At 43.0% G+C, this 27,526-nt stretch overlaps 1 protein-coding gene across 1 annotated transcript; it reads right to left on the bottom strand.

The window, feature by feature from the left end:
- Positions 1-658: 658 nt before the first annotated feature.
- Positions 659-27,526, bottom strand: tmod1 (tropomodulin 1). The gene is given in 12 exon segments (XM_060915892.1): positions 659-1,068; positions 3,336-3,363; positions 3,366-3,440; positions 4,305-4,449; positions 8,007-8,150; positions 8,289-8,396; positions 8,723-8,853; positions 11,769-11,858; positions 13,359-13,478; positions 13,597-13,753; positions 18,574-18,775; positions 27,246-27,526. Coding segments are annotated over 11 exon segments (1,137 nt in total). The 5' UTR covers positions 18,694-18,775; positions 27,246-27,526; the 3' UTR covers positions 659-1,049.

Genomic DNA, 27,526 nt, shown 5'->3' with positions numbered 1-27,526 from the left:
GATTATGCTCTTCTACAAAATCTAGAACCTGTAAATGTTCTATCTAGAATTCTACAGAAAAGGACCCAGAGTAGAACGCTGCTAAAAATCCGACTTAATTATACAAACTATACAACCTTAACTATACAAAGAACCCTTTATTTAACTTTGTTTATATTTTAAAAAAGATTTCTCTTTTGTAGAATTTGAGCGATAACTTGTAGCAGTGTCCCGCAATGTTAAAACGCAGAGCTCCTTTGTAAAACCCTAGAAGGTTTGCAGATGCAATAAAAGTGCAATAATTTAAAAAAAATGGAGCAATAAAGCAAGTGTTGATATGTTCGAAATAATATTTTTATTTCTGTCGTTTCCATTCAAATTTCCTTACACACAGATTTACTATTGACAAACACAGGAGGAGAGAGCGAGAGAGAAAGAAAGAGGGGGAAAATAGAGAACAAGAAAATAAAAAAGACGTCATCCCGAATATCAAAAACAAACGTACTCAGTTGTTGTTTTAGCACTGCGCTAAACATTACTTGCTCAGGCTAGCTCATGTTTGCTAGCAGCTAACAGAATTACTTCTTATTTGATATATATCGACTCAGACACGCCTACTTGCCCATCTATGGAGTCCAATGCTGTCCTCTGTATTAGAAATAAACCAATTTCACACATGTCCAAACCACAACTATTTTATTAGGCGATTAAAACACAACTCATCTTAACAATCTCAGATTTATAAAGAATTATTGCTTTGTGACAACAACTCTGTGATTGATACACTGCAGATCATCACTTCCTGTGAACACCATCTCCATTTTAAATACACTCACAAAGTCTATGATATTTCATTCCTGACATTTCATTCAGTACATTCTACAGTTAGTCATAAGGCTTCAAAGGCATCAAAGAGAGAGAGTGTGTGTGCACGCACATTACAGTAGAATTACAGTCAAAGGAAGAAAGAATGAATGCAGTTGGTTGCAGACATCCAGGCCACCAGGGGGCGCCATCATGGCTGCTGCTGCTACACATTTGTCCGACATTTGGGGAAAATTGGGCCACTTTCACGCCTTTTCTTTCTTACTGCAAAAAGAGACAAACTCAAATTATTGCACGCACACACACACATATGAAGAAAGTTATATATTGTGGAACTGGAAACAAATCACACAACTGAAGTGATGCAGCAAAGAGAAAGACAGGAAAGGTCGAACCAAAACGAAGATGCTCTGAGGCAATCTGAAAAATGAGAGATGCTAACTGCTATGTTTCTGAAAAGCACCTGGTACTCAAACGTACTTGAATAATTAAATATTTTAGATATTCTGGTCAGTTAATTATCTGGTTAGTGTTACCAAGGATGATTACACAGGTTAACAAGGAGGATTATACAGGTTATAAAAAAAAAAAAAAAAGACTTAAAAATCACAAGATCAACTCATATTAGCCAGCTAGCTAGAGTTACCAGCTAACACAACAACCTCCCCTCAGAAATCCTGTCGGATTAGCTAATGCTAGCCACGTAGCTAGCATTAGCAATACAGATCGTGAACCTGAATATTTAGAGTCCAAAACATTATAAAAACAAAAAAACTAGGGCTGTCAAAGTTAACGCGATAATAACGCGTTAACGCGATCTCAATTTATCGCGATTAAAAAAAAATAGTGGCGTTAACGCAAATTCTAATTTGGCCCTGCGAGTCACCCGTAGTTCCTGTTGAGGCTTGTCGCGCGCTGCTTCAATAAGAGTACGTGTGAGTGATGGAGAAAGGCATAGACATATAAACATAGACGCCGCCTTCTGCGTAGAATCATACGTCATCCTCGCCGCCATATTGGCCGTGGCAAAGTGGAGATTCTTCAACCCGAGAATAAAGATGCCTCATTCACGTGCTGCGTTTAACTGTACCAACAGGTTTACCGTCCAAACGAGATCACCTTTCACAGGTGAGGCTGGAAAAATACTTTTCAATACTGTTCCTTCAGTCTTCAGTTTCCCAGCTCATCTCCACCGGGTAGGTGTATAGTTATAAGCAGTGAGAATTAGATAATACAGTGCTGCACTATGATGAACGTTTTTGAACGTATGATGAATGTTTTTAACCTTTCTGAATGTGAAGGAATCAGTGATGTATTTTGTTTTGGTATGACGTTAGAACCTGGCCGAACTCAGTTTGGCGGTCATTCAGCTCACTTTATTCAACGGGAGTACTGTAGGTCTGTGTGGTGACTCAATAAATAAAACAGTACATTTTTATTTTCATTCACTGTTTCCAGTTTTTCCACTATTTCCATCATTTATCATATTCAGTCTTGTAGGTTGGTTATTGTGGCCTCAGGTTTTGGTAGCTTGCTACGGTATGCTGACTGATTAGCTTACCTGAGCTATCTATCGCATATCTGTCGCTAGTTTGCAGTGTACAGGGTATTTCGCACACTATTTATAACCATCACATTAAAACTTATACATGTTGTTTTGATGCCTGTTTGTTTCCCAAATATATACGTGTGTGTCTTAATGGGTGAATAAAAGGCATCGAGTTAAATATTATTGTAGAAAGGGGCTTTATGAAGTTCAGTCCATTTACTTGCATTGGTTTACGGGGAAGATTTGCCACATCCAATATGGCGGACACTCTGACGTATCCCAGCAACGGGCCACCAGGCTCAATGCGGCGTCTAGTGAAATTGTAACATTTCACTTTAAAAGCCTTATTCATTTACATAGATTAAAAAAATATGCGATTAATCGCGATTAACTATATGAAATCCTGAGATTAATCGCGATTAAATTTTTTAATCGTTTGACAGCCCTAAAAAAAAAAAACGTTAATAAAACTCCGGTCAGATTCACACATGTTAGCTGCTAGCTAACATCAGCAAGAAAGATCACGAACATGAATATAAATCCTGTCAGGCTAACGTGTCATGTGACCTAAAGCAAACTTAAGATGTTCTCCAGTAACTCAAAGCTAGCATTGAAAGTTACTCTTATTTGAAAAAACTAGTACTAGTGAAAGAAAATGGAGGTTTGTAAATAAAAAGGTTCACTTTACAGAGTATTTTTAGAGAGATGCTAACTTTTAGTCAGTAATAAACTTTTTTTTTTTTTAGCTTAGCAATGAATGATGGAATGGTCATAGAGAAAGGCTAACGCTTGAATCCAAGAATCTCTAAGATAATGAAAAATGTTTGAAAACACACTTTGTGTGGAAGAAAAAGTCCAGAAGACAGCAAGAGAAGCAGAAAATGTGTTGAGGACGAAGCTGAAACAGAGCAGGAAGTGGAGCTCTGCAGGCAGGAAGTAGCAGCTTTGGAGGCTTCGTTTTAAATGAAACATTTATGTTTACTTGGGTTTTGAGGAGAACTTGAATTTTTACACAAGGCTCTCTCCAGCTCGGGGACGGACAGAGTGAAGGTGATGGCTCCGTCTGAATCCGAGCGAACTATACGCACTGCAATACACACACACACACACCGTCACACACACTCCATACAGCACGTTACAATTCTACGCTGGGTATGCGCTGCTAATCGCTAGCTAGGAGACGTTATATTCTTTAATCACAGACTGATTTCTGGTGACTCTGTGGTATATTTTTGTCCCTCAAAAGCAGTTTTAAAATCATGTTAAAATGTTTTTCTTCGATATTTTGTTAGATCAAGTCAAATATTTTTAGCGTTTAAAAGATCTTTAGAAGCGGGCGGCACAGTGGTGTAGTGGTTAGCGCTGTCGCCTCACAGCAAGAAGGTCCTGGGTTCGAGCCCCGGGGCCGGCGAGGGCCTTTCTGTGTGGAGTTTGCATGTTCTCCCCGTGTCCGCGTGGGTTTCCTCCGGGTGCTCCGGTTTCCCCCACAGTCCAAAGACATGCAGGTTAGGTTAACTGGTGACTCTAAATTGACCGTAGGTGTGAATGTGAGTGTGAATGGTTGTCTGTGTCTATGTGTCAGCCCTGTGATGACCTGGCGACTTGTCCAGGGTGTACCCCGCCTTTCGCCCATAGTTAGCTGGGATAGGCTCCAGCTTGCCTGCGACCCTGTAGAAGGATAAAGCGGCTAGAGATAATGAGATGAGATCTTTAGAAGCTGTCAGCATGGTTACACTAAGCTAGCTAACGTTCTGAGACCCCACAGGCAGTGTGTGGCTTGCTAACAGTAGTTAATTAGCTAGTTAGCTGGCTTCGTTAGTCCGCTTGCTTTTGGGATGAAATTCTTTAAGTACAATAGTGATAATTTTACAATGACACAAAAACTGTTAGCCTAACGTTCAATAACAGGGTCTGAATGGTGTGTGTGTGTGTGTGTGTGTGTGTTAGTTACCCAGATCATTGTTGTTCATCATAGCGTTAGAGCAGCGCAAGCGAGGACCCTGCTGTGTGAAGTGATATCCAAATTTTAGTAGCGTACTGTTTTTCTCCAACATGCTAGCAATCTCCATCTCCACCTTATTACCCAGAGGCTGGCTCTGTCTCACACACACACACACACACACGCAAATTAATATAGCAGAATCCATGAAAATTGTGTTAGCAGTTGATGCTAACTTAATTGCAATGTCATTTTAGTCAAAAGAAGTGTTTCTTCAATAATTTTACCATCACATCTGAGCAGGGCTGTGTAAAGACCTTTGGAGGGGCAGGGGCTCAACATTCAAAAAAGGGCACTTGGAACAAATTTTTCACACAAGTTAACTTTATTCAAAACTAAATTTCAATTGCAACTCAACATTCTGTGTGTCTTGATAGAATATGTTGTGGACGTCGTCATTCAGCCTTAAAGGGATAGTTCGGGATTTTTGACATGAATCTGTATGGCATCCCCATCAACAGTGTCGTGCAAACACACTGACTTACCCCTGACAGCATCCTGTGAGTCCAGTTCTTGTCCAGTTTTGGTCCAGACGAAAGTAGTCCGGCAAGTTTGTTGGGGTCACGAAAGTAAAACATTTTTCGTCTCAAAACAGTATGTGTTCAAAAGAGTGATATATTTGCATCACAAAACCGTTGTCAAATAAAAAGTCAGACCTCGAAATCGCTTGGCACTATTTTCTCTCCCTTCTTATCACTGCGCGCTGCCGCCAGGTGACAGCCACGGCTGTTTCATTCATTGTTTACTGCTAGCAAAGTTAGCGACAACATGTCTGACTACGACAGCGACGTTGAAAACGTTGACTTCATCTCACAGCCAAAGGGATATCTTTATGAACCCGAATATACAGATGAAGAAATTCGCCAGATGGAGTTAGAACGGGCAGAGAGAGAAAGGGTGGACAGAGAAGTGGAAGAAGGTGAAGCTGGAGCCGCAGCTTGTTAGCGCCGCTGATCTGAACTCCTAATCACTGCCAAACAATGGGAAAGGTGTTGATTCCTGCGCAGATGTCAACATGACAGCGCGCAGTGATACCGAGGGAGACAAAATATAGCGCCAAATAATTGCGAAGTCTGACTTTTTATTTGGCAACGGTTTTGTGATGCAAATATATCACTCTTTAGAACACATACTGTTTTGAGAAGAAAAACGTTTTACTTTCGTGACCCCAACAAACTTGCTGGACTACTTTCGTCTGGACCAAAACTGGACAAGAACTGGACTCACAGGATGCTGTCAGGGGTAAGTCAGTGTATTTGCACGACACTGTTGACGGGGATGCCATACAGATTCATGTCAAAAATCCCGAACTATTGCTTTAAAGGCCCGGTCCCACTGGCTGATGGACACAAAACGTATGCAAAAAGGACACAGCGGACGAGCAAAATTTCGGGGGTGGCTCTATCCGTTTTCATCCGCTCCAGAAATGGACAAAATTGGCGAAAATTTGTGAAAACAGAACGGAAAAGAACGGACGTGGGTAGTATATAGCGGGGATGTTAAACGCATGTTCATAGGAAGCCTAGCGGATGAAAGCGGATGGAAGTGGATGACAGCTCCGAAGGGGTTACCGGTGATAACTGAGAAGCGGACGCGTAGCAGAAAGAGCGGATGCATAGCGGATGAAGGGGATGCATCACGTACGTCTAACGGAAACAAAGGGGATGTTGCGCGGATGTATATCGGATGCAGACCGTTCACTGCGCATGCGGGGGGTATGAATTGCGTCTGCTCCGCGGATATAAAGGGATGCAGCACGCACGCCGTCAGCATAAAGTGGAAAGACGTGCTGGCGGCTACATCGATACATCTCTACTACTAGATGATTTTCTCCCCCTTTTTATACAAAATATCGATTGTCCGCTAGGTGTCCTTCTACATACTCTAGACATACTCCAGACATCCTAAATATACGAGATACATCCCAGATATAAACGCTTTGTCCGTTTTGAATACTTTATATACGAGATGCATATGCTTATATCCTTTCTATTTCCGTGCTACTAACGATGAATAGACGTTTCATGTACCTTATCTTTCCTCCCTCTTTCCGTTTTCAGCTGCAGCGGATGTGAGTTGCGAGGATGCCCAGAGGATGCAGAGAGGATACAGCAGACGTTTAATGGATGATAACGGACATAGAACGTTTGTTGCTCGTATATGTCGCGGATTTACATCGTACGCGGCGGAAAGTTAATCCGTTCTAAAAGTTTTGTGCAGCTCAAAACTTTTTGCGCGGATGAAATCACAGTGGACGGATGCTCGATGGATAGAGCGTATGAAGCACGTATGCAATGAGTACACAACGGATGCATAGCGTTTTCCAACGGATGGCAAAGATTTTTTTACGTTTTACATCCTCTTTGCATCCGTAAGTGCAGTGGGACCGGGCCTTTAGTTTTCGAAGCTGCTAGAATATGTTATTAACGCCGTCGTTCAAACTAGTTTCTCAATCTGCCACGTTAGTGAAATGGATGGAGCAAACGGTTTAAATATAGCCTAGGCGGCTTCATTAAATGATAAACAACCCTACGCATTTACTGTTGTGTTCTAAGCTGCACAATATTGCATGTTCAGATAAGAAATGAAAGGAGACTTTTCAGTGTGACCTTACCATGCCGTTCCTCGCACTGTCTCCCACTGTCAACCGCCTGCATGCGCTTTCTTTTTTTTTTATAGATAGGACAGTGTAGAGAGACAGGAAATGAGCGGGAGAGAGAGACGGGGAGGGATCGAACCCGGGTCCCCGGATTTATGGTATGGTGCCTTAGCCATCTGAGCCATGACACCCCCATGCATGCGCTTTCTGCACGGAGGCTCACTGAATGCATGACGTCACGGATTGATGCCCGCATTTACATAGAAAAACGTTATTTTATAAATCTATAATTTCATATATTATTGTCAAATTGTAGAGAATATTGATGTTGGAGCTAACTTATCTTTTACAAATATTAAAAAAAAAAAAAAAAAACACAACAAAACGGTCCCTATGAAAAGGGCACTTTGGACAGCAAACAGAAAAGGGGCAGGGGCTAGAGCACCTGTAGCACCGGTTCATTGCACGTGGGTGCATCTGAGGTAAATATTGATGTTCCAGATATTTCTGGCTCATTTCTACTGCCACTGTGTCTTTACACTGTCTGTAATAAAGACTAAACAGCTGCAAGCTAGCTAAGTCATTAACCTAGCTAACTACGGACTGAGGCTAATGATTTGGATCGATAAAACGTAGCCAGTAAATCTTTTATACACGATATAAAGGCACGGTGAGAGTGGAAACGAGCCAGAAACATCTGAAACATCAACATTTACCTCAGATGTGTTGAAGAATAACTAATGAAAGACTCAGAACAAACTGAAATTACACTGTACAATGCGGTTAGCTTTGACCGCTAATACAACTTCAACAGAGTAGGACAGTATTGCGTCTCTTAAACTCAACGGTGACTGAAGTGTTTTGACTTCTGAAGTCGTGAATATCACGGTATTTTCTGGAACATTTTCCTGTAAATACGGCTCCACATTTCCCAGTTTAAAGTTTAAGAAACAACAACGGACCAATCAGAAAGGAGTATTTTCCACAGACATGGTATAATAAAGTATAAACAATTTTTGCACTCAGAAGTTTGAATGCTACTACTGTGTGTGTACCTGGTTGTCAATTTTGAGCTCCTGCAGCGTTGTGTTGTGCTGCAGCGACTCCACCAGAGCGAGGATTCCATTTCCCGTGATGAAGTTTGACTCAACATTCAAACACTTCAGTGTGGTGTTTACTCGCAGCATGTCGGCTAACGCCTGAAACACACACACACACACACACACACACACACACACACACACAACACAATTAAGGCAGGGTTTACAATTATGAAGATATTGTCGGTTGAGACAGAGATGTGTGTGTGTGTGTGTGTGTGAGAGAGAGAGACTAACATAGGCCACAGGATCGTTGCTCCGTGTTCCCACGATGCTCAGTCGTTCCACTACTGTGTTTTCTTTCAGAGCCTCAGCGTACGTTTTCAGAGTGGTGATGGGGATATTCTGCACCATCACACACACACACACACACACACACACACGGTATTAAATATTATACATATTTATAAAATATTATACATATAGATTATACACATTTACTCATTAAACAGTAGCTAAAAAGCAGCTTCCAAAAGGAACCTTCATGTTTTTCAGTGTGTAAGGAAAAGGATGAGACATCTTGCAAGGCCTCTAGAGGGAGCACAAGTACTGGAAGAGTTAACGAACTCACTCAGCTCATTATAAACAAATGGAAATCTTTGTGTTGTTGAAGAAGGTGTGTGTGTGTGTGTGTGTGTGTGTGTGTGTGTGTGTGTGTGTGTAAAGAGCACCTTGATGTTGTTCAGGTTGACCTCCACGAGTTCAGTGTCATTGCGTTTTATCCTCACTAGCGTCTCTTCCACATCGGTGTCATTGGGATGCTCATCAGGTATTTGCTTATATTGTGCACACTGGATAACACCTGAACAATCACAACACATCACACTATCACACCTGACCAAATCACAGTACATCACACCTCAACAATCACACCACACTATCCAGTCCCCCCAGGATCTCGCGGGCCTTTTTTGTGATTGTTGCGGGCTAAAACATCTGATGTTGCGGGGGGGGTTTCCAAAAAATTGCGATGAAAGTTGTGGTGTTTTTTAGGTTTTTGTTGCAATTACATTGCGGGAGGAAGTGAAAGTTGTGAGAAATTGTTGCGATTTTCTCTTTTTGTGATTAAAATTGAATGATATGTTAAATATTAAGTTATTACTGAAAAACTATTGATTAAAAAACAAAGACACTGAGAAATGGTCCTATAAACAACTTTACCAATATAAAAGATTACCAGGACTACAAAAATGCAGAAAAATAGGCTTTACTTATCCAAATGCACCTGTTGGTTCAAAAGTTAAAGTGCAGAGAACCTCACAGCACAACATGAAGTTACCTTCAAATATAATATAAATGCCTCAGCTTTCATGTAAGAAAAAAAAAAAACTATTAATACTAGTACTGTGTGCAGGCAGTCTCTCCTGAAGACTAAATTAAACAATAATTATAAACTAATAAAATAAATGGCTCAGGCTTCATAGAAGAAAGAAAACAATTTGAACAGAATCTCACAGTATGATGCTGAAGCTGCCTAAACAATGGAAAATAAAATACCATTTTGGCAAAAATGTTGGCATCCATTAATTTCTTGTATTAAGTAAAAAAAATAATGTAAAGTGCACACAGTCCTTCACTGTAAACATCACACACTTTCAGTAACAGAATTTAAGCCTACAGAAACACTGACTCGCACATGCTGCTTCTCTTGAACGTATACACGGAAGTAAGGCAGAAGGTAGTTTGTCGACATCACCTCAAGACGACGCCAACGATTGGTCAAATTTGTGGGAAAGTTGCGGTGATTGGATATAATTGCAACACCGCCCTGAATTCGCGGGGATTGGTTGAATTTGCGTTGAGGTTGCAAATCGCAACATCGTGAAATCCTGGAGGGTCTGACTACCGGTATCACACCTCAACAATCACACCTGACCAACCACAGCACATCACACTATCACATCTCAACAATCACATCACAGTATCACACCTGACCAATCACAGCACATCACTTCATCACACCTGACCAATCACACCACACCATCACACCTGACCAAACACATCCCACTATCACACCTGACCAGTGTCACACCTAACCAATCACAGCACATCACACCATCACATCACACTGTCACACCTGACCAATCACACTATCACACCTAACCAATCACATCACGCTATCACACCTAACCAATCTCAGCACATCACACTATCACACGTGACCAATCACATCACACTGTCACACCTCACCAATCACACTATCACATCTGACCAGTGTCACACCTGAGCAATCTCAGCACATCACACCCAACCAATCACATCACATCACACTGTCACACCTGACCAATCATATCACATCACACTATCACAACTAACCAATCAGACCACATCACACTATCACATCACACTATCATGCCTGACCAATCTCAGCACATCACACCTGACCAATCACATCACACTGTCATACCTGACCAATCATATCACATCACACGATCACAACTGACCAAAGACATCATATCACACCTGACCAGACATCAAATCACACTATCACACCTGAGCAATCATAGACCATCACACTATCACTTCATCACATCTGACCAATCACAGAACATCACACTATCACACCTGACCAATCACATCACGCTATCACACCTAACCAATCTCAGCACATCACACTATCACACGTGACCAATCACATCACACTGTCACACCTCACCAATCACACTATCACATCTGACCAGTGTCACACCTGAGCAATCTCAGCACATCACACCCAACCAATCACATCACACTGTCACACCTGACCAATCATATCACATCACACTATCACAACTAACCAATCAGACCACATCACACTATCACATCACACTATCATGCCTGACCAATCTCAGCACATCACACCTGACCAATCACATCACACTGTCATACCTGACCAATCATATCACATCACACGATCACAACTGACCAAAGACATCATATCACACCTGACCAGACATCAAATCACACTATCACACCTGAGCAATCATAGACCATCACACTATCACTTCATCACATCTGACCAATCACAGAACATCACACTATCACACCTGACCAATCACATCATATGACCAGTGCAAATGTTAATAATCCATTAAAGTGATATAAATGCGTGAACTGATCTGTTAAGTGTAAACAAATCATTTCATTATCCAGTTTAAAGAGGCCGTATGATGTAAAATTAATTTGTTCAGTGTTTGTGCACATAACATTAGTGTATCTGGAGTCTACCAGCCCACACACTCTGAAATAAGAGACACCGCAGTCACTTTCTTTTATTCTGCCTGTTTCAGAAAACGTGATTCAACAAGACATTCGTGCTTGGCGCCACTTTTGTGTCACAAGCGGCGATCATTAGAATAATTCCACGCTCCATCTGAGTATATCCACTCACGGCTTTGAGAACTGCATTTGTGAATGAATATTTATGAGCAAAATGGTATCTGATTGGCTGGAGGAAGGGGGTGGGGTGAGCAGTGGCTCATTATCATTTAAAGGAACAGGCTCTCGACCCAGCCGTTTTGAACAGCGCTGTTTGGACAGGAGGAGAAGGAGCTGTGGGGCTCCATCCTTGAGGGATTTTAACCAAAGCAGGTCACAGACATCTTATTAAGACCTCAGGGAACTGTGTAAACTTGTGGAAAATGGGTTTAATACATTACCTTTAAATAAATCTGCCTACATTTATAGTCTGTACCATGTGTAAACAGAGATGTGTGCGCGCGCGTGTGTGTGTCTTACTGTTTAAACCCTGTTTGTTGACTATGGTGCTGCTGGCCAAAGCTTCATAATACTGCTGATTACTCATCAGAGTGTGCATGCCCAGAATAGCTGAGAGAGAGAGAGAGAGAGAGAGAGAGAGAGAGAGCACTTAGGAAATCAGTTGTACATCTCAATAACTCAAACTTTGAAGTGCACAATATTCTCTCAAACACACACTTTATAATAACATACACAACATTACACAGAGCTAAAATGGGGCTGAGATACAGAGGAAGAGAAGAGAAAGTGACAAAAATGAAAGCAAGAGGAAAAACTACTGGAAAAGTTTAGAAATAAAAAAGGTACAGTGAGAGAAAAAGGAAGCATAAAAGAAAAAGGCAGAAGAGAAAAATGTAAGGAAAAAAGGAAAGAAAAAGAAGAAAGGAAGATGAAATCGCAGGAAAGTAGGAGGAGAAGAGGAAAAGAAAAAGAAAAAAAAAAAACAGTTTGAACTTTAGCCAAAGAAAATTAGCTTTCCCCTTCATACTGTGTGTGTATGTTCCTTTTTTGGAAGCTGTGTTTTTTTACAGAGCGATGAATCAGTAGACAAAAACCCCAGTAAAGCTTTTTAAATAAACCCTTACAGCTAAGGGGGATTTCCACAGACTCGACATGGCAACCGCTATCTACACCCACACACACCCACCTACAGATGCAGAGGAAATTAGTGCAACATGCAGGTTTAATGCAACGTGCTGAACAACCTTTTGAAAAAAAAAAAAATCCACAGCTTAGAACCAGGTGGAACGAAGGATGAAGAATGGAGGAGGAGTGATGGAGGTGACTAGAGAGGAGGAGGAAAAAACAGACAGAAACACACACACACGAAGAAGGTTAACAGGGAGATTATTTGAGGTTGAAATCATGTCATTAGTATTCTGGATGAACAGAAGTGATGTTACAGGAAGAAGAGAAATAAATTGCTTATTAATTTTATTAGCAAACATTTCTAAAAACGGCGGCACGGTGGTGTAGTGGTTAGCGCTGTCACCTCACAGCAAGAAGGTCCGGGTTCGAGCCCCGTGGCCGGCGAGGGCCTTTCTGTGCGGAGTTTGCATGTTCTCCCCGTGTCCGTGTAGGTTTCCTCCGGGTGCTCCGGTTTCCCCCACAGTCCAAAGACATGCAGGTTAGGTTAACTGGTGACTCTAAATTGACCGTAGGTGTGAATGTGAGTGTGAATGGTTGTCTGTGTCTATGTGTCAGCCCTGTGATGACCTGATGACTTGTCCAGGGTGTACCCCGCCTTTCGCCCGTAGTCAGCTGGGATAGGCTCCAGCTTGCCTGCGACCCTGTAGAACAGGATAAAGCGGCTAGAGATAATGAGATGAGATGAGAAAAATGGCCAGATGATATTTTCCTTACAGCTGCAATTCAGCTCACAAACAGCAGAGGGCAGCACTAAACACTTCAACTGGCTGCTTTAAGGAAACGATATGATACAACTGTGTGATGATATGCTAAAGGGGGTGGGGCAGAGTGGAACACACTGATGTGTAGAAAGTCTGTGGAAGGTAAATATCGTTGGATTTAATCAGTGTAGCGATGTATCAGACGCCCCGCAGTGTGTACCTGCGATGTCACATAGTTCTGCATCTGTAGCATTGGCTAAAGCTTCCTCCAGCTCTGGCTCCAGTGTGACGTCTTCCAGAATCGGATCGACAACCTTCGTCTTTGGAACCCATGGCTTCCCTGTACACACACACACATCACAATTGTGAACACAAAACTGCTCTGGTGTGTGTCTGTCAGAGTTAAACTTTGACAGAACGTGTGCGTGTGTGTGTGTGAGAGAGTGAGAGAGAGAGACCTCTCTTCTCTCCAGTATACGGCACCAGGTCATCTCGGTCTGGATGCTCCTTGGCCTGTTTCTCCAGGTGAGCCAGCAGGTTGTCTCTGTGGAACGTTCCAGTCGGAGCTTTTTTTGTCTGATCTCTCTGTCTCAGACCCGCAGGTAACAAAGCATTCTGTCATAACACACACACACACACACACACAATGTGGTGTAATTTTTGTTGTAACCACTATCCTGATTTTACATTAGTGTTCTCTGTTTAAAAAAAAAAAAAATAAATAAATAAAAAAGGGTTACTCTACTATTAGGTGCTTTATGTAAACTACGCTAATGTATTTCAATATAATATTTGCAAAAAGTCAGAGTGCCCTAATTAAGTGAATTGTGTGCTGTAAAGTTTCCAGTGCTGACGATGAACCTACATCCTCGGGTTTAGCTGCTAGCATGGACCGTCCGCCATTAGTGTACCTAATGTGTTTAATTCAATTGTTAAATACACAACACTTTGTCATGATAACAAAATAAAAATGCATTTAAACACATTTTACGTGCAGAAAAGCATTCAGATGGTCTCGTGTTGAGAGTAAGTGCTTCTGGGAAATAATGCACAGGACTTTTACTGCAAATCACATGTGCTCAAAGCATTAAAAACACTGTGTGTGACTCAGTGTGGTAATGAGCCAGGGGATTCACAGTGCTCAGACTGACTCTCCATAGGAACCACGAGAGAGAAGAACCACACAGGCTCTGAGTGCACCAACACTCCTGTACACGGCTATTAATAACCACCGCTACAGCTGGGGCCCATCAATGCTTCAGACTCCTGAAGAAAGAAAGAGAGAGAGAGAGAGAGAGAGAGAGAGAGAGAGAGAGAGATGTGCTTTTTACATGGGCAGTAGCAACAGGTTGTTCCCACTTTCCATCGTGTTTACACGCTCGCTCACTATCGGTGGCAGACCAGAGGTTAGACACCAAAGTGCGCATGTGCAACTCAGTGATCAGAAGCTTGTTTTTGAACTTGCTTTATTGTCCTGGTCACTGTTCGGTTCTGTTTAAAGGCTCGGTGATTCAACAGCGAATCCAACTTTCACTTCTGGAAAACTGATTCACACCGAGCGATGTGTCGTTCAAGGAATGAATCGACTCTGCGTCGACTCCTTTAGATGAATTCATCTCATCTCATTATCTGTAGCCACTTTATCCTGTTCTACAGGGTTGCAGGCAAGCTGGAGCCTATCCCAGCTGACTACGGGTGAAAGGCGGGGTACACCCTGGACAAGTCGCCAGGTCATCACAGGGCTGACACATAGACACAGACAACCATTCACACTCACATTCACACCTACGGTCAATTTAGAGTCACCAGTTAACCTAACCTGCATGTCTTTGGACTGTGGGGGAAACCGGAGCACCCGGAGGAAACCCACGCGGACACGGGGAGAACGTGCAAACTCCACACAGAAAGGCCCTTGCCGGCCACGGGGCTCGAACCCGGACCTTCTTGCTGTGAGGCGACAGCGCTACCCACTACACCACTGTGCCGCCTCCTTTAGATGAATTCATCTCATCTCATCTCATTATCTCTAGCCGCTTTATCCTGTTCTATAGGGTCGCAGGCAAGCTGGAGCCTATCCCAGCTGACTACGGGCGAAAGGCGGGGTACACCCTGGACAAGTCGCCAGGTCATCACAGGGCTGACACATACAGTGGTGCTTGAAAGTTTGTGAACCCTTTATAATTTTCTATATCTCTGCATAAATTTGACCTAAAACATCATCAGATTTTCACACAAATCCTAAAAGTAGAGAAAGAGAACCAAGTTAAACAAATTAGACAAAAATATTATGCTTGGTCATTTATTCATTGAGGAAAATGATCCAGTATTACATATCTGTGAGTGGCAAAAGTATGTGAACCTCTAGTCATGAACCAGTGATTTCAAGGTGAAAATAGAGTCAGGTGTTTTCAATCAATGGGATGACAATCAGATGTGAATGGGCACCCTATTTTATTTAAAGAACAGGGATCTATCAAAGTCTGATCTTCACAACACATGTTTGTGGAAGTGTATCATGGGACAAACAAAGGAGATTTCTGAGGACCTCAGAAAAAGTGTTGTTGATACTCATCAGGCTGGAAAAGATGACAAAACCATCTCTAAAGAGTTTGGACTCCACCAATCCACAGTCAGACAGATTGTGTACAAATGGAGGAAATTCAAGACCATTGTTACCGTCCCCAGGAGTGGTCGACCAACAAAGATCACTCCAAGAGCAAGGCATGTAATAGTCGGTGAGGTCATAAAGGACCCCAGGGCAACTTCCAAGCAACTGAAGGCCTCTCTCACATTGGCTAATGTTAATGTTCATGAGTCCACCATCAGGAGAACACTGAACAACAATGGTGTGCATGGCAGGGTTGCAAGGAGAAAGCCACTGCTCTCCAAAAAGAACATTGCTGCTTGTCTACAGTTTGCTAAAGATCACGTGGACAAGCCAGAAGGCTATTGAAGAAATGTTTTGTGGACGGATGAGACCAAAATAGAACTTTTTGGTTTAAATGAGAAGCGTTATGTTTGCAGAAAGGAAAACACTGCATTCCAGCATAAGAACCTTATCCCATCTGTGAAACATGGTGGTGGTAGTATCATGGTTTGGGCCTGTTTTGTTGCATCTGGGCCAGGACGGCTTGCCATCATTGATGGAACAATGAATTCTGAAATATACCAGCGAATTTGAAAGGAAAATGTCAGGACATCTGTTCATGAACTGAATCTCAAGAGAAGGTGGGTCATGCAGCAAGACAACGACCCTAAGCACACAAGTCGTTCTACCAAAGAATGGTTAAAGAAGAATGAAGTTAATGTTTTGGAATGGCCAAGTCAAAGTCCTGACCTTAATCCAATGGAAATGTTGTGGAAGGACCTGAAGCGAGCAGTTCATGTGAGGAAACCCACCAACATCCCAGAGTTGAAGCTGTTCTGTATGGAGGAACGGGCTAAAATTCCTCCAAGCCGGTGTGCAGGACTGATCAACAGTTACCACAAACGTTTAGTTGCAGTTATTGCTGCACAAGAGGGTCACACCAGATACTGAAAGCAAAGGTTCACATACTTTTGCCACTCACAGATATGTAATATTGGATCATTTTCCTCAATAAATAAATGACCAAGTATAATATTTTTGTCTCATTTGTTTAACTGGGTTCTCTTTATCTACTTGTAGGACTTCTGTGAAAATCTGATGATGTTTTGGGTCATATTTATGCAGAAATTTAGAAAATTCTAAAGGGTTCACAAACTTTCAAGCACCACTGTAGACACAGACAACCATTCACACTCACATTCACACCTACGGTCAATTTAGAGTCACCAGTTAACCTAACCTGCATGTCTTTGGACTGTGGGGGAAACCGGAGCACCCAGAGGAAACCCACGTGGACACGGAGAGAACATGCAAACTCCGCACAGAAAGGCCCTCTTCGGCCACGGGGCTCAAACCCGGACCCTCTTGCTGTGAGGCGACAGCGCGAACCACTACACCACCATGCCGCCTCCTTTAGATTAATTTTAAAATGAAAAAGTAAACAAACAATGATGTGCATCTCAGCACAACTGGATGAGGGTAAGAACTTCTTTAGTTCAGTCATCACTGCAGTTGGTTTGGGAATCACTCAACTCCATCGTCTAATGGTGGAGAAGTTGGACAACGAACAGCACTTGAGAAGAACTGACCGTTGAATTTGCCATGAAGTGGTCTTGTCCAGATGATAAATGACCTGGATGAACGCGACCACACCATGCATAAGCCCTTGGACTTGCCTTCTAAACACAATCGATGGTAAGTGGGAACAAGTTGTTCTGGAACAAGATGCACCATTTTGTAAAGTGGACCAAGTTGCGCCCATTGGTGTCAAATTGTTCTTGAATAAATCATGTTTGGACGGGCAGTTGCGCTGGGGCAACTTCTTCCGGCGCAAGTGCCCATGTAAAAGCAACGAGAGAGGGCAAGAGAGAGAAAGAGCGCGCACGCGTGTGTGTGGACAGCATGTGACACTGGATGGACTGCAGAACTTGCGGAACTTCAAGCATGTCTTTATCTTACGTTCCAGCTGCTTATTTTCTGTGACACAAGTCGCAGAAAATCAGGACACGAGAATCCACTCACAGCATAACAATCACCAGCCAATCACAGCGCACATTAACTATTCCCCAATACCTACAATACAATAACACTATTTAACTGACCAATCATAGCACAATCCAGTCACTATTCCACCAATCACATCACTGTAACATTTTATTATTAATTCCCGAGTAAGAAGAAGAAAAATTTGTCACATGCACAGTGAGATTCATCCTCTGCATTTAACCCATTTGAAGTAGTGAACACACACACAGAGCAGTGGGCAGCCATGCTACAGCACCCGGGGAGCAGTCAGGGGTTCGGTACCTTGCTCAAGGGCAATTCAGCCCAAGGCCACCCCATGTTAACCTAACTGCATGTCTTTGGACTGTGGGGGAAACCGGAGCACCCGGAGGAAACCCATGCAGACACGGGGAGAACATGCAAACTCCACACAGAAAGGCCCCCGTCAGCCGCTGGGCTCGAACCCAAAACCTTCTTGCTGTGAGGCGACAGTGCTAACCACTACACCACCGTGCCGCCCTGAACAGATATGTAACAAATAACCAACTCAATACACACAAAATAAAAAACAAATTATCTTCTATACTGGAATTTAATTCCACATCTGAAACAGCTCTTACTGACACACACACAGTCCATTAGTGACCTGTAGTGTTAAGTTGCAGTCAGTTGCATCATCGCATCTGACTGACTGAATAACCTTCTAACCAGCGTGAGATAGAAATCCACACCCCAGCTCTGTGTATCGGTCCCTGACAGACTGAAATATGTAGTGATGAGACTCCCAGGTCTCCACGGTGATAAATATCATGATTATATCGTGTAAGCAATTATCAGTGCTTACGTCAGGGTCGAGCTCTTCGAGTTCATCTTCGAGTCTCCTGAGCTCTTCCTCACTGAGCTTCTGGAGGAGCTCGTCCTCGTCAACATCCCGGTATTTCTCCATCTCCTTACGGAACGACATGGTGAAGGACAAGTGGAGGAGGAAAAGGAGGAGGCAGGAACCACAATAATATAAAAAAAAGTCCTCCTCAAACCCTCAGGACCTGCACAGAAGAAATGCAGTTTGTGTCAATTTAGGAACAGCAGCATGTTGCTAATCTCGCGACCTTGGTTAGCCTCAGCTCTCCCGCTAGTCACAGTGTGGTAGCATGTTGGTTAGTAATCTAGTAGCTAGGGTGGAAACTGTACTCTGATTGGTTCCAGTGGTATTGGGGGTGGAGACTGTGGTCTGATTGGTTCTACTGGCATTGGGGGTGGGACCCTTTTTAACTAAATTGTTTCAATTAGTTATAGTAGCACTGAGGTCAGGAACTGCAGTTTCATTAGTTAAAGGAGATACGCAGAACCATGGCCTTACTTTTTGTTTATAAAACGCCTTGAGACCTCAAGAATGGCACAGGAATAGTTTCAAGCGTTAAACAATAAATCTAATATCGTAATTTTTATGATTAAAGTGATTCATATTGGTAGCGGTCTGAGTGAATGACCTTCACCGCAGGAAGGCTACTGATCTCATCGCCATTTCCGCTATAGTAAAACACAGAGCTGACTGCAACTCTGATCCTCCATTTTGAGCTAATTTATCGCCATGCCACGTAGATGTGTTGCTGGCGGGTGTAGCAACATGACAGAAGGTGGATTTACGTTGCATTCACGGCCCAAGAATGTTCAAACTGCAAAGATTTGGACGCATTTTGCAAGTTGTTCACAGGCACATTGGGCGCCTATGAAGTGGTCTCTCCTCTGCACATTTTACTGAAGACTCGTACGAGACCTCTAATCTGTCGAAGAGCGTTGGCTATAAGCCCGTATTGAAAGAGGGTGCAGTACCAACAACTAAAGGAAAAGAAAACTACAAGAAAAGGAAAGTAAGTTCAGTTGCACCGGTTCTCCCGGAGCGTAAGCCAAGGGTTGTCGCTAAAACCCAGGACAAAACAGGATGTGACATATTATTGCTCGGGCAGTGACCTCCCCACAGTTGTTGCCAAAACCGGTGACGTCCCATCCCGAGTTTTAGTAATTGCCTGAGCCGAGCAATAATGGCGGAGTAATCAGTATGGAGAAAATGGAGAATGAGTGGAGCAGCCGTCTGATTTCTCTGCTGGATATGCTTGCCTCAGCAGCGACATCTTGCCCTTACGTGGAAGAAGCGAATGAACGGAGAACTGAACGAACACCTGAAAGTCAGACTGTTTTGAAACAATCAGCCACAAGGTCGGCCTTCAAGAAGCGAGAACACAGATGGGTGAGTTGACGCTCATTTGGATACAAAACAAAAACAACAATACTTCTTGTTTACCTGCATTTAGATTAATACATGTAACTTGTATTGTGTGTTTAAGTTACCGGTATAAGATTATTTAATTTGCTTCAGAATGTGATTCACTCAGTTCATCTGATTATTTAATGAGCCTTTTACATTTTATCAGTGAAAATGCATGCATGTACATGTATGTTGCATAAGTTATAACACCTATCCTGTTTTAATGAGAGTCAACCCACAATCAATGAAGTCAAATCAGTCTTAGTTGAGCAAGTCGGTAACGCTATTTCTTACTTTCACCATAATTTTTTATTTATATGAGTTTGGTCTATAGCTGTAAAAGGCCTCGGCCTTAAAACCGGTTCCCGCAGTGATGTCATGCACTCAGGGCTGGCTGGCTCAGCGGGGCAGCTCGAATGCCAACTTTGCGGTCGATTTTAACTCTCAAAAATATAAATTTGTTTATCCCCATTTATGCAGCATACAAGAGTCAAGGGTGGAGATACTATCCACTCAGAAATGTATTTAAAAATAAAGGTTCTGCGTATCTCCTTTAAAGTGGCACTGGGGGCGGGGCCTGTCCTCTGATTAATTACAGTGGGATTGGTAGAGAGGACTGTGGTCATGTGCTAAACTTTATAAAAGACTAAAATGTGGTGGCATGCAATACGTTGTGGCTGTTTTTTTTTATGCCTTCAATAACTCTATCAAGACAATTTTGCTTTCAAGCCAATCAGAACATAGATTCAGCCTGAAATTAGTACCAAAGATGGCTTTGTTTTAAAATGTCATTGGACACGAAGGCTGTGTGTCTTCAGTTTGTCCTTTGTGAGTGAAGCCTCTACAACAGACTGGGAAAGTCTCATGGAAAGGAAAAACACAGACCCAGTTGCTCCATTAGGGAAGGCGAGAGCGACAGGTGGCAGGAGTCTCACTGTCTCATGTGATATATTTAGACTCCCACTGAGGCAATAAAAGGCCGAGTTGAAAGGGTGTGATAAAGACCCCGTCCACACGTAGCCGGGTATCTGCTAAATCGAAGATATTTTTCTACGTTTTGGCCTGTCATCCACATGAAAACACATCAAAAACGAATATTTAAAAAAACTCCGGGCAAAGTGAAGATTTTTGAAAACTCCGTGTATGCCTTTTCGTGTAGACAGAGATAACCGGAGTTTTGCGTTTTAGAACGTCACAATCTGCGCCAAAAAAAATGACAACAAATCTGCCCTGACGTCAAACGTGCGACCTTTGTTTACTGCAGAAGTCAGATTAAGCATGGACAAAGAGTAATGGATCGGAGTAGTGCCTTGAAAGAGTTAATTATTGTGCAGGTGCTATTTACATGTTTAATTTTAGAAGCCCAACTACTGACAAGATTCCCAATCAACGTTTTCTTGCGTCTTTTGAAGTTTATACTCCAAAATTGTGTTTAGAAGCAATTCTGTCTCCGAGTCTGTCCAGATGAATGAGCTTGGCGCCATGTTTAGGCGGAAGTGACGCCAACAGAGGGCTCTTCTGACGTGATTAGGGGGTAGGATTTGGGGAAATAATGCCATCTACAGGTTTGGAATGCTTATGAATGTGATTGAAAACGCATATGTTCGGTTATGTGTGGAAGGGATTTTTTTCGAAGACGAGGTGGTGTGGATAAAACATTTTTATAAACGGAGAGGGGGAAAATGTTCGGTTTTAAAAATACTCGGCTACGTGTGTACATGGCCAAAGAACAAACCTTAAATCTGGACATCAGTCAGAACAACAAGAATCAATCAGAGCAACGACATGTTCAACGACGTCCCTTCAACATGGCGTCCATCAGATGAGACATGTTTGGTGTTTGAAGTTTTAGTTTTGCACTGGAGCTACAAGGCTAATGTTGCTAAACAAATAATGCAATCCTTTAGCCTCTAGTTTAACCTGGCGCTATCCAGAGGTGGACAGTAACGAAGTACATTTACTTGAGTACTGTATTTAAGTACACTTTGAGTATCTGTACTTTACTTGAGTATTATTTTTTTTGGAAACTTATGACTTTAACTTCACTACATTTAAAAGACAAATATTGTACTTTTCACTCCACTATGTTTCTATCAAGGTCCTCATTACTTGATACTATGAAGCAGCTTTGAAAGTGGATGTTTTTTCTTTTCTTTTCTAAAACGTGATTGGTTTTTTTTCGCAGGTGACACTGAGACAGCCGATCAGTTGTCTAGGGTCTAGACACTAGGGTCTAGTGTCTAGGGTCACATCACATCCATAGACTGTATAAAATCAAGTTCAATGATTTTTCAACAGCGTTATTTAAACACGATCAGTTGATGGCAGAATGGAAAGAGGCGGTTCTTCTGGGGAATGCACGCACCCACGGCTTTACCTAGAACCCATGTTTCAGTTTTCTGAAAGGGTTAAATATTCATTTCGTTTTATATGTTTGCTGAAAACGAACCACATCACGGCCTACAAAAACTCGCCGTCCGACCTGCGGGAGCATATTGAGGTATATAAACTAGTGCTGTCAAAAATGTCGCGTTATTAACGCGTTAACTTGACTCAATTTTAACGGCGATAATTTTTTTATCGCGAGATTAACGCTCTGTGACATGATGTAGGTTTTTCATAAGCTTTTGAAACTGCCAGGAACTTGGAACAGAGACTTTGCTTAGAAAAACGATAGCAGCTAGACTGTAATGCCACGCCCCGCACAGCCAGAGTCCTCTGCTCTCCCCCGAAGAGCCACGGTGCTCGGCTTAGGTTTCGTTTTCCCATCGGCGGCTCCAGCCCGACTTTGCAGTGGCTGTGACAAGACGTGTTATGCTCTGCAATAAAAAAAAAAAATTGGTACAACCAGTGTTCGAACTATGCCGATATTTTCGGGGGGTCCCTTTTTTTCCCTTGGGGGGGGGGTGCTTGCGCTTGTCTCAGAGCGCGGATCTCCATTGCGCGCTCACTTCGGATATGCAAATGCTTCCCGTTACACACGATTGCTATGTCAATAAACATCATTTTGCCAATATTTTAGAGACCCCCCAACATTTCCCAAATCATGTTTTCAAGGGATCTCATGTCTGTTTCAGGGGATCTCGGATCCCCCGTGTACCCCCGTAGTTCGAACGGTGAGCAAGCCCATTCACTTTATGCTGATAAGAGAATTACAATGGTTTTTCGTGTGACAAAAATGTGCGATTAAATTGCGATTAATCGCGAGTTAACTATGACAGTCGCGACATTAATCGCGATTAAATATTTTAATCGCTTGACAGCACTAATGACATTTTATTCCAAGAGAAAGCTTGCAACGAAGTTGTCTGTACTTTTAGAGCTAGCGATAATGCTGCAATAGCTGTGCAGTCTGGTTAGTCAAATGACTTTCTATGGATTTGCCCGCCAAGTTGCCGTCGCCTTGTCCACAGCTAACGTTAACACATAGCTAGTTAACTTGGACACTGTTAGTTAGCATGTAAAAACGGAGTTACGCTAACATGAATAACGTTAACTTATCTGAAGTCCTTTCAGAAATGTCTCATCTCATCTCATTATCTCTAGCCTCTATCTTTATCTTTCTACAGGGTCGCAGGCAAGCTGGAGCCTATCCCAGCTGACTACGGGCGAAAGGCGGGGTACACCCTGGACAAATCGCCAGGTCATCACAGGGCTGACACATAGACACAGACAACCATTCACACTCACATTCACACCTACGGTCAATTTAGAGTCACCAGTTAACCTCACCTGCATGTCTTTGGACTGTGGGGGAAACCGGAGCACCCGGAGGAAACCCACGCGGACACGGGGAGAACATGCAAACTCCGCACAGAAAGGCCCTCGCCGGCCCCGGGGCTCGAACCCAGGACCTTCTTGCTGTGAGGCGACAGCGCTAACCACTACACCACCGTGCCGCCCCTCTTTCAGAAATGTGTTTTAGCATAATCTTGCCAAATAAACAATGTTTCTTTTCTAGTAGCGTTAGCTACCCAATATGACTACGAGTTTGAAAAGAGTTTGCTGGAAGTCAGGTGGAGTTTCACTGACTAGCTAGCTTAACGTTAAGCCACCATGATGGCACAGCATGCGTTCATTTTGTGAATTCACATTTCTGTCTTTGGTAACAGCGTTAGGTTTTGTAAGCGTTGTGGCAATAATACAACGATGCATTGACAGAAAATGTACTTTTAATACTTAAGTATTTTTAAAAGCAAGTACTTAAGTAAAAATGTGACTGGACAACTTTCACTTGTATCGGAGTAACATTTGACCAGTGGGATCTGTACTTTGACTTAAGTAATGAAGTTGTGTACTTTGTCCACCTCTGGTGCTATCTAAATCACACACACACACACACACACACACACACACACACACACACACAGTGTCAAACACCTTCAACTTCATCATCATTCACATCTCTTCTGAACTGTCACATTACCAAGAAACAACAAAGAAACTCCTCTGTCCTGAAAAGAAAGAAAGCACAACTTTATTCATCACACACTTGTGAAATTCCTTTCTGCATTTCACCCATCTGAAGCAGTGAACACACACACATGCACACAGACGTGAGCAATGAGTGCACACACACACCCAGAGCAGTGGGCAGCCATGCTAACAGCGCCCGGGGAGCAGTTGGGAGTTAGGTCCCTCGCTCAAGGGCACCTCAGCCCAAGGCCGTCCCATATTAACCTAACCGCATGTCTTGGGACTGTGGGGGAAACCCACGCAGACATGGGGAGAACATGCAAATGTCACACAGAAAGGCGGCCGCTGGGCTCAAACCCAGAACCTTCTTACACCACCGTGCCGTCCAAAATGCATGCTTTGTTTTCTGAAAAAAATCAGAAAACAAAGCTCCAGCATCTGACAGAGCGCTGGTACCAAAGAATCCTTCCAGAAATGTTACAGAAACACATTTCTCCTGACAGTTTAATGATCATAAACAGATTAAAGCACTGCGTGGAATCACTGAAGCGGCTGCAGAGACCCCATTGTATCAGAGCAGGGCATAAACCTGCACTACTGTCATAACTGCTGCGAGAGAGAATTAATCAACACCTGATGACCAATCAGAGTCCAGTAACTCCTCGGAAAAACAAACAAACACATTCTGTTGTGTTAAGTATAGGTAATCGTATGGGGCCGAGTAAAATTAAGGATTAATTTCACGAGTCATTTCGAAGTTTTGAAATCGCGACCAGGGCAATTTTCAAAACTTTGAAATCACGAGTGAAATTGATCCTTAATTTTACGAGGAACCATACGATTACTTGTTTATAATATACAGGGCCAAATTCATACTTCGGAAGCCATTCAAGTTCACAACATTTGTCATTCATGTTTTCTGAACCAATCAGGGCGCAAGACTGTCTTGCATGTTTGAGTCAGTTTCTAAAGCGTTCCTTGTTTTTGCAAATCTCTCGCTTTTCCCTCGAGGACTTTTCGTGATTCTTGAAAAGTAACATCTTTCAGGATTGATCCCGGATATTTCTCTCGTCTCAGATGCCGATCCAATGCTGCCTGCATTACTTTAAAGTGCATATTCTGGACCAATTTCGGGTTTTTTTTATATGAAAGTATGTCCCTTTACACACTCATCCAGAAGGGTAATTTTGCACAAGGCCATCTGTCTACAGCAGAAAAAAATAACAAAACGCGTCTAAAAAAATCCCAAAGGAGTCTGGAGCCAGATTCGTGACGTTACCTGCGGAAGCGCCAGCAGGCTGCGCGAGCTTTGCACGGTTTCAGTGCACAGCCTGTGTAGACCAAGCGCTCCCATTTCTCTCTCACTGTCCGGTCTTTTGGGAAACGATGAGTACTAATCCCATCAAGATTGGTGTTGCTACACCCTCCTACGATACATCTGTTAACCATTTTAATAATTACGCGATAACGTTGAAGAAATTTGCAGAAAACCACCAGGTCGTTTTCTCATAAACAAACCAGCGCTGACGTAGGATTCAGAGGGAGGCGTCCCGCACGTGACGTCACGAAAATCAATGTTTCCCGGGAAATCCAAATGCAAAGTTTTTCAGAGGCGGACCAATTCGCCTCAAATCGCTTGAATTCGACTAAATTTTTCTGGTATTGCGCAAGGTAAAAAAAATTGCACAAAATGCAAAATGTGACAGATATTTGACCGAAGTTTAATATAAAATAGGAGAATTGCATTGATCTTGCTCCTGAATTTACCCGTGACATGCACTTTAAGAGAGTCTGCTTCGTAGTTTTCTCCGTTTTCTTTCCTCACTTCTGCATAAAACCGCGATAGCACCTTGTCTAACTCGCAGCATTCATACGCCACTAGAGAGAGTCGTTTATTTGTCTTTCTTAAACACGCAGAGGCAAAAATTCGTACTTTTCTTGGGGGATCTCTCATCTCACCTCATTATCTCTAGCCGCTTTATCCTGTTCTACAGGGTCGCAGGCAAGCCGGAGCCTATCCCAGCTGACTACGGGCGAAAGGCGGGGTACACCCTGGACAAGTCGCCAGGTCATCACAGGGCTGACACATAGACACAGACAACCATTCACACTCACATTCACACCTACGGTCAATTTAGAGTCACCAGTTAACCTAACCTGCATGTCTTTGGACTGTGGGGGAAACCGGAGCACCCGGAGGAAACCCACGGGGAGAACATGCAAACTCCGCACAGAAAGGCCCTCGCCGGCAACGGGGCTCGAACCCGGACCTTCTTGCTGTGAGGCGACAGCGCTAACCACTACACCACCACAAAATTTGCTAATTTTTCTAACCGTAACCAAGCAACGAACTAGCCAATACCGTTCAAGAAAAAAAAAAAAAAAAAAACAGCCCTGCTTGATTGACCAATCAGAATTGAGTAATTTGGCCCCATGTGTTATAAACTGCAAAATAACAAAAAAGCTGATAGTCACTATTATACCAGTTATCCAGAAGGCTCTTTTTTTTTTTTTAATACCAACACACTTAGTGTTATACAGCGCGCGCGCTCACTCACTCACTCACACACAGTTGCAAACGCCAGATTAATTTATGAAATAAAAATTAAAAACTTGATCTAATCATTAATTAGCAGAGTTAGGGCTCAGTGCGCGTGATGCAGTTGTTATGAACCTCGTCCAGATTTTCGCTGACAACTTACTAAGCTGGTGCACGCGCTGCGCGGTCAGTCAGTTAGTGATCTTTTAACAAAGTGGAACTTTAAACTAAGAGAGTCATTAAAGAACAACCGGTTATTTTCATGCACGCGCATCGTGCGCGCGTGTGTTCTCACCGCACACTCCAGTCCCGCTCTCCGGTGTGATCTATATATAGCGCTGCTGAATACTTTGCCCAGATATGGTTTCTTTCGGGGAGCCGGTAAAGCGCGCGCACAGGCGCTCCGCACACCGCGAGCGAGCAGCAGCTCAGTGACACCCGGAGCCTCCGGTGGAACCCAGGACAGAACCACAGCACACGGTGACGAGAGAGAGATATAATCCCCGGACCGGAGCGCAGTTTCCTCTTGCGCCTCCTTCACTGCGCTGGACTGACCGCCGCCGCCGCCGCCGCTGT

This window comes from Neoarius graeffei, chromosome 3 (genome assembly GCF_027579695.1).
Source record: "Neoarius graeffei isolate fNeoGra1 chromosome 3, fNeoGra1.pri, whole genome shotgun sequence".
In the NCBI taxonomy this organism is placed as follows: Eukaryota; Metazoa; Chordata; class Actinopteri; order Siluriformes; family Ariidae; genus Neoarius; species Neoarius graeffei.
Note: the sequence above shows the minus strand (reverse complement) of the source record. Positions and strands in the feature narration are given on the sequence as shown.